At 40.9% G+C, this 13,216-nt stretch overlaps 2 protein-coding genes across 16 annotated transcripts in view; one reads left to right on the plus strand and one right to left on the minus strand.

Annotated features, from left to right (window-relative positions):
• The window catches only part of PACRGL (parkin coregulated like), a 126,225-nt gene extending 114,989 nt beyond the window's left edge, over positions 1-11,236 (plus strand). For both annotated transcript variants that reach the window (XM_081020192.1, XM_081020191.1), the window contains exons 2-9: positions 1,190-1,268; positions 1,394-1,551; positions 2,715-2,782; positions 3,477-3,567; positions 6,206-6,340; positions 8,804-8,911; positions 9,808-9,888; positions 10,475-11,236. In XM_081020192.1, the coding sequence (XP_080876318.1) occupies positions 1,217-1,268; positions 1,394-1,551; positions 2,715-2,782; positions 3,477-3,567; positions 6,206-6,340; positions 8,804-8,911; positions 9,808-9,888; positions 10,475-10,531 (750 nt within the window). In that variant the 5' untranslated portion in view covers positions 1,190-1,216 and the 3' untranslated portion in view covers positions 10,532-11,236. The remainder of the gene's footprint in view (positions 1-1,189; positions 1,269-1,393; positions 1,552-2,714; positions 2,783-3,476; positions 3,568-6,205; positions 6,341-8,803; positions 8,912-9,807; positions 9,889-10,474) is intronic.
• A 67-nt stretch (positions 11,237-11,303) lies between these two features.
• Positions 11,304-13,216, minus strand: part of KCNIP4 (potassium voltage-gated channel interacting protein 4) — a 411,322-nt gene continuing 409,409 nt past the window's right edge. For all 14 annotated transcript variants that reach the window (XM_081020172.1, XM_081020173.1, XM_081020178.1 and 11 more), the window contains one exon: positions 11,304-13,071. In XM_081020172.1, coding sequence (XP_080876298.1) covers positions 13,024-13,071 — 48 coding nt within the window. In that variant the 3' untranslated portion in view covers positions 11,304-13,023. The remainder of the gene's footprint in view (positions 13,072-13,216) is intronic.

Below are 13,216 nucleotides of genomic sequence, written 5' to 3' on the forward strand. Positions count from 1 at the left end.
TCCCTGCCAGGTGGCGCAGGGGAACCCATACGCCAGGTGTGAGCCTTTTGTGTTACACCTTTAGGCTCCAGGTAGAAACGTTCCTCTTTTACCTGGCCTTTGGCCGATTCATATCCAATGCCCCACATCCAATTGGTGGGTGGGGGGCGTTTATTGGGTTGTTTTCCTTTGTGTCTTTATATTTTTATTTTATCTTGTGAACTGCCCCGAGGCCTGCGGCTATAGGGTGGTAAAACAAATTTAATTAATAGTCATAAAGATCCTCATCTTTGTGCGCCTCCAGCCACTGGTGTGAAAAAGAAAACCTCCATGTTCAGGGGCCCCATCAGTAGCAATTAGCTGTATCTTATGTGAATTTGGTCCACCCTTTTAAAAGGTCAGTTCGTAGTAACTAGGCCAATGATGATGATGATGATGAATTAAATTTGTTCACCGCCCTATACCCACAGGTCTCAGGACGGTTCTGACGTCTGCAATTTCCCCAAATGTGGGAAACTCAACTACACCGCCGTCGGGAACACATATTGGGGCAATAAGGCTTACTGCCTGTCCGAAATCTCCCACCCATCAGTTTCATTTCGTGACTCTGAGTTAGTATTAGCAAGAGGCAGTAAACATCATTATTCCATGTAAATGTGATTAGGATTGTAGCTACAAAAGTTAGACATTGATTAATACTTTCATGTGCTTCTATGTTACGGACTTTTGTGTTTTGAGATTGTAAACTGTCTTGTGATCCTTGGATGGAGGGTGGTATAGAAATGTTGATACAGGCAACCATCCATTTACATTCAATGGCATATTTGAATCACCACTGGAAAAGCCTGCAAGCATCCTGTTCCGCCCTGCAACATTCCACCCTTTTTTTGTGACTTTTTGGGTCACTTCCGGGTTTGGTGCAATGCGTGTGTGCACGGTTGTGCAAATATTGAACACATGTAAATGCGGGTTTTTCCTTTAAATACTTTGTACCATAAAAGAGCTGCCTTAGAATCATTTACAGAAAATAATCCTCTTTTGGTTAACTCTGCAGGGATTTCTTCAAATGTCCATAGATCGATAGGACTCTTAAAAATGCAGATTTTCTTCTGTTGAATAGCCCTTCTATTTGAACAGTCCCTTAAGAAGTTGTGCTACCAGGATACAAATGCAAAGTGATGCCAACCAGTATCAATTTCTCTTTGTTCAGGTGTCTCTACATACCTCCCAAGGAGGTATGCAGCAAACCAAGAAATGTGAAGGCGCATGTTTGAAAAATGGAGCAAGTGGTATGTCTTTCCTGTTCAGTGACAGCTGAACTGTGTTTTATTTACCTGCCTTATAATAAAAAATATTTTTCATTAAGAATGTAAATCCCATCCCTGCTTTCTTCTTTTTGTTTTTGGTGCTGCAGGAAGTAGTGGTAAAAGAACGTCTTCAGGTTCTCAAATGGCTGAGAAAACTGTGACACAGAAAAGAAAGCCATTACCCACTTCATTGACTTCCCCAGATCCTGTAATTAAGCCGCAGCCCAGGCCCAGTGACAGACTTAATCCCAAAACAATTGATCCGGTAAGTACAGTCAGAACTTCTGGTGGCTACATAAAGATGTTAGCCCATTTCTTCAGCAAATTATGCAGGTGATTAAAAAAAAAATGCTGAGAAAAAGGGCAAATAAGGTGATAAACATAATCTCTGCTGAACTGAGTTAAGGGTATCAAAATTTGGGGAGCAAATCTCTGCTGCTCCAGAATACTCCTTGCCATTCTCACCCTTTGATTTTTCATTCCGTCCCCACAACAGCCACTCAGCATTCAGTGCCATCTGCCCAAGATTATTCCTCCTTGGCTGACTTTCTTTTCGTAAGCAATTTTTAGAAGTAACTTTGCTGGCAGATATGTAAGTTTGGAAATTCAGTTGACTGCCCTTTCTTGCACCCCTGAATTCCAGGGTATGCAGTAAAATACAGCCTTAGTTTGGGAACCCTGGTTTGGGATTCTCTGTAGTCACAAGTTTTAGTGGATTTTGCCTTGTAAAGCTGCAGGCTCCCTCGGCCTGAAAGCGAGATGAGCGCCACAACCCCATAGTCGCCTTTGACTGGACTTAACTGTCCAGGGGTCCTTTACCTTTACTGCTGGTGGTCATGATGGCATTTCGTATGAATGGTTGCCTTGAGTAAAACCGTGTCTGCCTCAGGTGACAAAAGTGAGTACTAAATGGCAAGACTTCATAATGTTTATATTTCTAAGTTCTATAATTTAGTTGGAAAGTTCTGAAAATTGTTTTTTCAAATAATAAAGTACATTCTCAGCCACAAAGAAGTTACTCTTATATGACTGTTCCTTATATGCATGCAGTAAATTATGATATTCTTGTAAAAGTGAAGCATCCCTGCTTGTCATTGTAGGTGGTTTTCCAGGCATTAGATGCACATCGCATTGCCTGCAGTTACTCTTTATTTTTTTGTTCTGCATTCAGATTATTTAAATTTGCATTTTTGCACCTTCTGTTCAAGCTGTTGTATGTATGCTGTTTTTGAGATCAAATCAAAGCTAAGCATTTCAAGTCCTGTTGCTTTTAGTAGGAGACATTTAAGGACATTTAAATGAATTTTGAATTAATATGGGTCTTGAAAAGCATTTTTTGGCTGGGTAAATCTCAAGGTTTTAAAAATAAATGCAACTGAACTTATCTGCCTCTTGGCTGACTAACTCACTTTCATGTTTTTATTCTAGTTTGGTGGTCAATCAAGAGCGCCTTCAGCCTTTGCTGCCATTTACTCTAAAGGGGGAATTCCTTGCAGGTAAGACTTGGGGGTCAGAAGTGGGTGAACATAAGGAACTTAGTTAAACAGTAGGCTTTGTATCATTGGTCAACATTCTGTGAAGGCTTTTGGTTTGCTTATCGTAAGAACAAATGTTCAGAAGGCATTATTAGGTGCGTCACTCAGCATTGCAAATGGGACGTCGTATATGAATGACACTAAGGTATTGCATGTCCCTCAGTTCGTAACTGGTAGGAGGACGTGTGAACATTTTTTTATTCAAAAGCATGATATGCGAGGTAAATGTACTACCAGTGATGTTTTATCTGGCTGCTGGACATGGACACCAACCCTTCATGCTGTTGCTATCAAATGATGAATATCTATGTGTGAACAGGCGCTAAAAGCCTTTACTGCAGGAGTGGTTAACCTGTAGCTCTTTGGATGCAACTTTCATGACCCCTGACCTTTGGCCATGCTGTCTGAGTATGACTAATGTTGGATGTCATCCATAATTGTATTAAAACAATCTCTCTTTTTTTCTTGGACAGTCTTACATTTTTAATAAGAGTCTATTCCAAATGGGTGGTGCACCATGCTTGCAAATATCATACAAAATATTCCTAAACTCACACAGGCTTAGTTCTTTTGGAACAGTGTTTTAGGATCTTCTGCATGAAGTAGGCTCAGTACAACCATGCCTTATCGTTGATGCTTACCTTTTCTGTTTCAGGTTAGTTCATGGCTCTGTAAAACACAAATTACAGTGGGATTGTCGTCCTGAAACGCTTCAGTTTGATCCTCTTCTTATAACTTTGGCAGAGGTGAACGTTTTTCTCTGTTTCTTTAGAATCAAGCTGAAACTACCCTTTTATGTTGTTTTGATAATTTGTTGTTTTTAAATATGCTGGTCATCCATAAACCAAATACTCCGGCTGAATTCATTCAAATTGCAACGAAAAGTTGGAAGTAGCTTAAAGCAAAGTACCCGAGTGTTAACTCTCCTTTTTAATAGATTAAAAAGTTGGGGATATTGTGTAAGTAATCTTTTGAAGAAAAGCAAAGACTGCAGTGGTGAGTGTGCCTCCGGGGTGAAGTCAAACCGCTGCATTAGCAGCCCTGAAGTGACCTCCCTGGCACACAGGCCTGGCCAGTTTATATGGAGGTCCTGGGCTGCCCAGACGACACGACCCTGCTCTTGGCTATACATAATCCAGAAATATAGCAAGCTGGTAGTATTCCGGTCCACTGAGCCACCTGTCCCTCTTCCTCATCATAACTCTGCATGGTCTCTGTTGATTGACCACAAACTGCTGTTCTATGGGAAAGGAGGTTGGGGAAGAAAAGGCATTAACATTGGCCACAAACCCTGGCCTATGTGCCTATCCGTTATATATAAATATGTAAAAATTAAACATGTTGTCCCTGCGTGGTGATACGTTTTAACAGTTTTGTATAAATACTTCATTGTCACACATGGATAATTGGTGAGTCGTATGTTAAATATTTATATAAAAGCATTTATAAAAACACTCAATAAATTATTATTATTATTAATTAATTAATTAATTAATTAAGAAGCTTGTTAAGATTTAATGTTTTACTACTGGAAGCCACCCAGAGTGGCTGGGGCAACCCAGTCAGATGGGCAGGGTACAAATAATAGGTAAAGGGACCCCTGACCATTAGGTCCAGTTGTGAACGACTCTGGGGTTGCGGCACTCATCTTGCTTTATTGGCTGAGGGAGCCGGTGTACCGCTTCTGGGTCATGTGGCCAGCATGACTAAGCCACTTCTGGTGAACCAGAGCAGCGCACGGAAACGCCGTTTACCTTCCTGCCGGAGCGGTACCTATTTATCTACTTGCACTTTGACGTGCTTTCAAACTGCTAGGTGGTTAGGAGCTGGGACCGAGCAACGGGAGCTCACCCCGTCGTGGGGATTTGAACCGCCGACCTTCTGATCGGCAAGCCCTAGGCTCTGTGGTTTAACCCACAGCGCCACCCGCGTCCCGGTACAAATAATAAATTACTAATATTATCAATATTTTTTAAATCTCTAAGCGGCTCACTTGTTGTTTTGAAATAGTTTTTTCAGTATAGCTGTTGCTGAATTTAGTTTACTATTAGCTGTTCCAGTAAGTCAAAATAGTGTCCTGCGCTTCACAGCTGTATAGCCAAGAGCAGAAAAAAAATGTTTCCTAGAGGCCTTGCCTTCTACACAGGTGCATTTTGCATATCTTCCAAAAAGAGCAATACTCCATCTTCGATTCTCAGTACTGGATATGCATAGTGATCACACATTTTTCCTGTGAGCTTCGCTCAGCCCTATTTCTGAATTGTATATATTATCTTGATTAGTGTGGTTTATTCAGGACTGCATTTGGGTGTGCAGTGCTGTATATCCTTTCGAACATCTACATCTGACCTCAGTTCCGTCTGACAAGAAAAGTCTTTTTAGTGTGCTACTGAATTCACTTCCTAGAAGAAATAGCCTGGAAGTCAATTACCAAAGATAGGAGTTTGCTCTTGGCATCTGCTTTGTTCAGTAACCCATCCAAATTACATAATTGGCATGTTTCGTTTATCTTCTGCATCTGCTAAGAGTGTGCAGATATATAATTATAAGCAATAATTGAATCACATCAAACATACATTTTGAGCCGCAACAGCGTGTCAAATTGAATATTACATTTTTAAAGGCTTTCCAAATCTCTGTTTCTGATATGTGAAGAGAGAGAACACTTCTGAACATCCCTAACAAATCATCTGGTGTGCCATGATTTCTGAGGCTGCAGTGGATCATTCAGTCCTGGAATCTGCCTGTTCCCTGAGCTTCAGCTACAGGAACTGTTGAGCCACTGGGGGCATTTCTCCAGTGAGACCCTTATACACTGTGGGGCAGAAGCCCTTTTCAGGACTTGAGTGGAGGGGGCTACTAGCAGTCAGTTGTGCCCTTAACTCCCCATGTCCAGGAGTGTCTAAATAGGGTTCTGTCAAGGAGTTATGGTTGTCTAGTGGCAGCTAAGGTTGCGTTGTTTGGTTGGAGTTCTACACGATACTGATCTACCTGTTCTTAACCTGAAACTGTTCTTAACCTGAAGCACCACTTTAGATAATGGGGCCTCCTGCGCTGCCGCCGCGCAATTTCTGTTCTCATCCTGAAGCAAAGTTCTTAACCCGAGGTAATATTTCTGGGTTAGCGGAGTCTGTAACCTGAAGTATATGTAACCTGAAGTGTATGTAACCTGAGGTACCACTGTACACATGTTGAGAAATTTCGGTATGTAAGATTTGCTTAATGACGTTATGTTTGATGGAGCCACAAGGTGGCACAAGTGTGTTTTGAATGCGTGTAGTGAAAAGAGTGTAATATCCTTTTTTTTGAGGTATTTGTATTTTTATCAGCAGAGATGATGGGCAGGTGGAGCTTACTATGATGTTGTTTTTATTTCTGTGGCAGGGATTAAGAGAAACAAGGCATCCGTACACATTTGTATCCAAGGAGGGCTTTAAAGAATTGCTCTTGGTGGCAGGTGCAGCTCAGAAAGCCATTCCGTTGTTGCCACGGCTAGTTCCGGTATTGAAAGCTGCTCTGGTATGTCTCTCCCATTTGTGAACTTGTATACACAACGTATTGTAAGGTTTCAGAGATCAATAAATTTTAGGTGGCCTTAGTGGACCAAATATTTGCAAAGCCCAGGACATCTCCCTACCCAGAGAGCAGCGTCTTTGTCCCTGGCCTTGTGTGGCATTTGGAAACAGCACAGGTTTGATGACAAACCAGGGTACTCCTTCTGTGTCCAGCACAAAGCCAGAGAGGGGCAGTGATGTGCTGTGGGCAGCCTCTCCCCCTTTTAGATGGATGGAGCTCTGAGCTCCAAAGAGGCGCAGAGTCCATTCAGTCGTACCTCTTCTTGTGAACGCTTCATGTTGCGTTTTTTCGGGTTAAGAACACGGCAGACCTGGAAGTGTTTACTTCCGGTTTTCGCTGCATGCGCAGAAGCGTTCTGCACAGTTCACGCATGCGCAGAAGCCCGCTATCGCACTTCGCACATGCGCAGAAGCGCCGCTCTGGTTACGGAACGGATTGTGCCTACAACCAGAGGTACCACTGTATTTCTTCTGCCCAGATATATTGATTGAATGATTGATTAGATAGATTTATAATTTGCATTTAAAAACAATCATCACATGGTAGCTTGCAATTTGTATAAAGTACAATTCAAAACTAGTGAGGTACAGTGAAGGCACCTGCCGGGTGGCTGGAGCTCAAAACCTGACAGATGCAGTTAAAAGCCCCCAGTGTGGCTCTGCCGTCCCTTCCTGCAAGGGCCACGGGGTGGGTGTGCTCCTTTCATCTCCATGCTTGCCCCGGTGGTTGGAACTCCAGCAGACACAGGGGCAAACTTCTGTCTCTGCTTGGGGCTGGAGGAGGGGCAGAGAACATCGTTCCCCCTTTGCAATTCCAGTGTTGCAAGGCAGCCTCCGACTCACCTGTCTTTGCAAGGCATGCATGATCCCTTGCAAGCAAGGTTGTTGAGCCATGTATGGTTTTAACCATTCTCAGTTTAATCGACATTGGCTAGAATCCTCGGAACGTGTGCACAAAACATTGACTTGAAGGTATATGGAAGATAAAATGATACCCACAGATGGCTCAGTTGATCTGGATTTTAACCCTGCTCTAGAGGTTTTCAGCAATTTAGACTGCTCATGCTATATTATATCTGGATTGCAACTGCTATTAGCGTAGAATGGTGTTCAACTGAGTTTTACTCTAGAGTAATCCCATTGAAATTAATACGTTAGAACCATTAATGAACACGTTAGAACCATTAATTTCAACAGGTTTACTTTAAGTAAAGAAGCGGATGCCAAGGGCTGCACATAAACAAAATGCAGAAATCCCTGCTCAGAAGCTAATAATAATAATAAAAAAAAATGAATTGAAAGAGGATTGAATTCGAAAGTGCCATCCAAGTGCACTCAGAAATAATCTGATCCCATCATGCCACAGCAGTATTAAAATCCCACCACATATTTTTGTTCTTTTCCCTCCTGCCTACATTGTAAACCGTAAACTATGGTCGCTTCCACCTGCTGCTCACCTGTGCAGTAACAGGCTCAGCTGCACAACCCTAATTTGTCCCACCTCCTGGATCATGTAGACTGGATCCAGTAGGTGGGGTGAAAGAGGGTTGTGCAGCTTCTCAGTAAATGCATTGGGGAAGTCTCTTTGTAGTAGCTGCCGGCTAATTAAGCTTCTGTGTGGTGGAATACCTGTTTATGGTGGTTTGTGATCATTTGTTATCAAAACTGAAGAAGCATTACTTATGATCCTAGCCCTCTTTAGACGCTCATGTTGAACATGTAAGGGCCAAAAGTGTGTAGTGGGCTCGTCCAACATCCCCATGAGTCCGATCCGCTCCACCCTGACAATCCCACATTGCATAGAAATGTCCGAAGGGACTTTCTATGCATGATTGACTTAGAAGTCTCCCCACAGTCAGTCAAGTACTCTTGAGATGCAGAATCCAGTTTTAGTTGTGGACAAAAGACCCTTTAAAACAGTTAGCACTTGATGATGTTGCCTAACTCCACTTAATCTACATTCTAGTAATTAATTTAATAATATTACAGGAATGCCTAATTGCAAGGGGTTATCTATCAGTGCTTCTAATGGGATTTGTTCAAAGTGTTTGAAGACTTTAAATACTGCAGTTTTACTGTCAGCGTTTCTGCAGACAAAGCAAATAGTTTTTATGCTTAGATCTTGGCTGCAAACCTAAACAGGGTATTGAGGAGAGTCCAGTTGAACACAGTGAGACTTACTTCTAAGTAATCATACATAGGATTATGTTGTGTTGAATATTTAAAAGTGTTTATCTGAAACTGGTGAATACATATGGGTTGCATTAAAACAGTGTTGCATATTGCAGAGTAAAAAACCAGATAAATATTTTTCAATCTTGCCATGCTGGAGCATAAAAACAATCTATTTGGTGCATGCTGTGGGCTAATCATTTGTCTGGTCAATTGGTTTCCCCCTTTATTAAAGGCCCATTCAGATGGTGAGGTATTTGAAAGGGGACTGAACGCTTTGATACAACTGAGTGCTGTTGTTGGCCCTGCGCTTAATGATCACCTGAAACATCTACTTTCAAGTGTGAGTACAATATTTGGCAGTGGGTTTCTTGTATTTAATAATAATAATAATAATAATAATAATAATAATATTTTTTTATTTATACCCCGCCCTCCTCAGCCAAGGCCGGGCTCAGAGCGGCTTACAAGCAATAATAAAAACAAGTTGAATGATTACAACTTAAAAACAAAATTAAAATACAACATTAAAATATTACAACATTAAAATAAAATGTAGCCTCAACGCAGGAGGAGAAGGAAAGAAAAAAAGGAAGAGAGGGAGGGAATCAAATTGGCTCCAAGCCAAAGGCCAGGCGGAACAACTCTGTCTTACAGGCCCTATGGAAAGAAATCAGATCCTGCCGGGCCCTGGTCTCATGAGGCAGAGCGTTCCACCAGGCCGGAGCCAGAGTTGAAAAGGCCCTGGCTCTGGTTGAAGCCAATCTAATTGTATTCTTGTATCCTGAGAAGCATTTGTTTCAGTTTGTGGCACATCATAATCTAGATTCCATGGGCTAATATATTAATAGCATGTTGGCATTTTCACATTTCTGAACACGGCTTGTGGCATGCCTATTGAAGATGCTCCTTCAGCCATGTTTTGCAGCATGGAACGTGCTTGATAGCCCCCGTCCCAGTTTTCCAATTCCATGCAAGCAGCAAAATAAAGTTTATCAAGCTGCTCCTGTTAGGACTTGCATTCAGTTTCTTGAGTCACAAGTTGGTGGAAGCCTGAACGTGTAAAGATGCTATGGTCCCTCTGAATCTGTGAAATTAAGACTGCCTCTTATCAGTCATTGTTACCAGGATCCATTATTCACAATCTGGTTGGTGCTTCTCCATGTAATGGGTACAAAGGAGGACGTTGCAGCTACGTTCAGCAAATAAACCCACTATTGTATTTTACTTTTGCCACAGCTTTCAAAGAGACAGATGAGCAAAAAGTACAAAGAGCAAACTACAGATGCCTTACAGAAGCTGGAGCAGTATGGGGGGAAGGTAAGCTCAATTGATTGGTCCGCTCCTGTGACATACCTAGGTCAGAATTTGTTTCTCCTGTTGTCTTCGCTATCTCATAGTGTTAGGTTAAATCCATTGCATGCAGTCAAGCTGTCATACTCTGATGATGCACGATCAAGTTACAATTCCATATTGCAATTCTCCATAGTTTGGAGACAGACATAGTAATTACACTTACTTAAAAACATTTTTAGTTTAGAGGTGCTCTTCGTGAAGGGCAAACTTGGCAATACAAAAATGCCAAGTGTATTGATGGTTCTGCATTAATAATAACAAGCAGCCAAAACAGAGGCAGCCAATATGTTTGTCTAGGTGCTGTGGACTCCAATTCCCATAAGCCCCAACCAGCATGGTCAACAGCCACTGATGGTAGCTGTTGTATCCCAGAACCTCTGGAAGGTGGCATATTGTCTATCCCTGGTCTAAAATACCAGCTGACGAAGGAAAGATAATCATAGTTTGCATTCTACATGTTTGTAGTTCTGAACCAGCTTTGATTTCAGATATAGTTTATTTCAGCATAAACCTAGTACCTACCATATTAAATTCTCATTTTTATCAACAGGAAAGTTTGACGGTTATAAAAGCTAAAATTCCAACTTACTGTTCAATCTCCTCCTAAAGAGAGATGTGACGAAGAGCCTCCTCGGAACTATTTGGTATTACTTATCTTCCCCATACTAAACTGTTGTGGAATGTCTCAGGGAAACGGGGATCAGTATTTAAAAATGAGGACAAATGTTAAGAGCGAATATGCTCAAGATGTGTAAATTATGGAAAACACCAGAAATGATACTTGTTCCAGTACTTCCGCCAGGAATTGCAAATCAGTTTGTCTGGTTTATTACAGTCAATAATAGGGATTACCCAGTTTTGTAAACTATAACCATAACAGTAACATTAATACTTACTTGCTGTGTTTACATGTTTGGGTATAGTTAGGTATGTTTAGCAACTGCAGTGAGTTAGAAATGAAGGCGCAATCCAACCATAAGTTAATCACTATTAAAAGTTATGCTGACTTCAGTGGGAAGTTAAAATCAATAGGATTTGAAGGTGTTTGACTTTGCCTGGATTGTGCTATGATTAATTTATTTTGACCAAGAACTAACTCACTACTGTGTCCATAGAGAAAATTATTTTTATAGTGTCTAGGGAAAAAGCCTTCTTTCCCAAAAGGTTCTGGATAGGAAAATATATAAAATGTGTTTCACTGAACTGAGTCCTCTTTTAGTGCAAATTGTTCTGCTTTGAAAACATAGAAATTCCAAGTATTAAAAGACAACTAAAATATGCTTCAAGTATTAAAACTTATATATTAATAAAAGTGTTTGTGAATGTTGACTCCATGTAAGCAAGCCCTTTGGAAAAACAAACTGAACCGCCATTCTGCATTTTTCATATTATTATTTTTTATTAAAGTGCACATATAATTTTCACAAACACTACAGCAAATTTCAAGTGTACATGTATTGTACTACTCATATTCCTACACTGGTGATAGCAGAGCAGCCTTCAACATGCCTCATTCCCATCTCTACACCAGAATAGATGCCTGCGTTACTTATATTTTTGCAAAAACAGTTTGCAGCTCTCTTTGGACTTCTGTAAGCTCTTCAGATCCTTTGTGCAGAAATGTCACAATTAAGGTTTGCAATTGTCTGGTACCAGTAGTTTATATGCTTGTGGGCAGGCATGTAAGAATGATTTGAATATGTTGGAGGGGAAGACGCCTCTTTGCTGGCTACAGTTCAGCAATGATGTCTGTGTAAAAGGCAGGGGGGAAGGGACCCTGCTTGTACCCATTGCTGCTCCTTCCTGACACATGCTTCTTCCCTCTTCCCTGTAGTAGCCTTTAAAGAAAAAAAAGTTGCCTCCCCTTTCCAAAAAAACCCATTACCACCACTGCTCTTACATAACTGTTCTAATGAACTTATGCATCTTCCACCATAGTCGGAGGAGGAAAATAATTTCAAAACTTGCAGTCTAGTGTCCGGCATGACTCTATACTGCTATGTATCCTGAGCAGTGAGTGCTTAGAAACTTACAATTACATTCGTTCCTTTTTTACTACTAATTTTGGGCCATTCCCACAGTTAAAAAGTAGTAGTTCAGTTCCCTTGCTTTAGTTAAACAAAGCAGCACTCATTGTAAAGCTAATTTCTACCCTTTATGTGGGAGCGTAACACTTTAGTTAAAATTCAGACAGAATTTTACATAAACTGGTGATCTTAAAGATGGAAGATGTTTGCCATAGGCAACCATTCACTAAATTGATCCAGTATCCATTTACTATAAAAAAGAACATTCTTTTATAAAATGGGTTGATAGTGAAGTTAAAAAAATAATTGCAGGTTGCTACACAAAGATGGTCAACCCTTATGTGGACAGATTCTCCACTGAGCATAATGGAGTCTGTGTGTCTTCTGGGCAGGGGGGCGAGGTGGATTAGATTACCTTCAGGGTCCCTTCCAGCTCTGGGCACAAACTTACATTTGACAAGTATGCTGTGTGCTCCATCATTATGGGGAATAGGGGACATGGGCAGGCTCAATGCATGCAGACCTCCCCTTTCCAGTAATGATCTGTTGTGATGTCAGCATAAGGGGAAGGCAGAGGAAACAGGACTCCACTGCACACAAGGATGATTGTGCCCAAACTGTAATTAGCTGTAATACCTTTAACTGAGAATTGTGTAAGATTGCGTTCATACACAAGGGAGTATAAAATGAAAGAGTTTTATAGCTAATAAACTCATCTAATAGAAACAAGTAACAGATCCTGCCCTCTTCCTCTCTCCTGGATATCTCCTATGAAGTTTTGGATGCAGTAATTCCGTTTTCATTTTGGTTTCTTTGGATTGTTCTCTGAATCAAATGAAGTTTTTTTAAGGACAACTACGTGAGCATTGTTTAAGAGAACTATTTGACCTCAACTACTGGAAAAATACGGTCTCCGTAGGAAGGCTTTGATTAAACGAAACTTATTTGCATTATACACATCCGTGTAAAGCTGAGCAATCCTGTTTTATGGTAAAAGTGGCAACAGCATTATGGATTTGTTGTTGCAGGATTGTTCATACCGTCCATTTATTGAAGAAAGAACCGTGCCGAGTTAGATCACATTTTCAAAGAGCTGCATGGAACGCATTATATTTTCATCCTGTAAGAAAGAGACATCTCATCTGAGAAAGAGATTTAAAATCTGAAAGTGAAAAGTCAGAAATATTTTTAATCCAATATTTTCCTCCTTAGGCTGAAAAACCACACCCTTTATACATTTTCAGTGTCATAAGCAGCTAAACGTT

This window comes from Podarcis pityusensis (assembly GCF_964106645.2).
Source record: "Podarcis pityusensis genome assembly, chromosome: 9".
Classification (NCBI taxonomy): Eukaryota; Metazoa; Chordata; class Lepidosauria; order Squamata; family Lacertidae; genus Podarcis; species Podarcis pityusensis.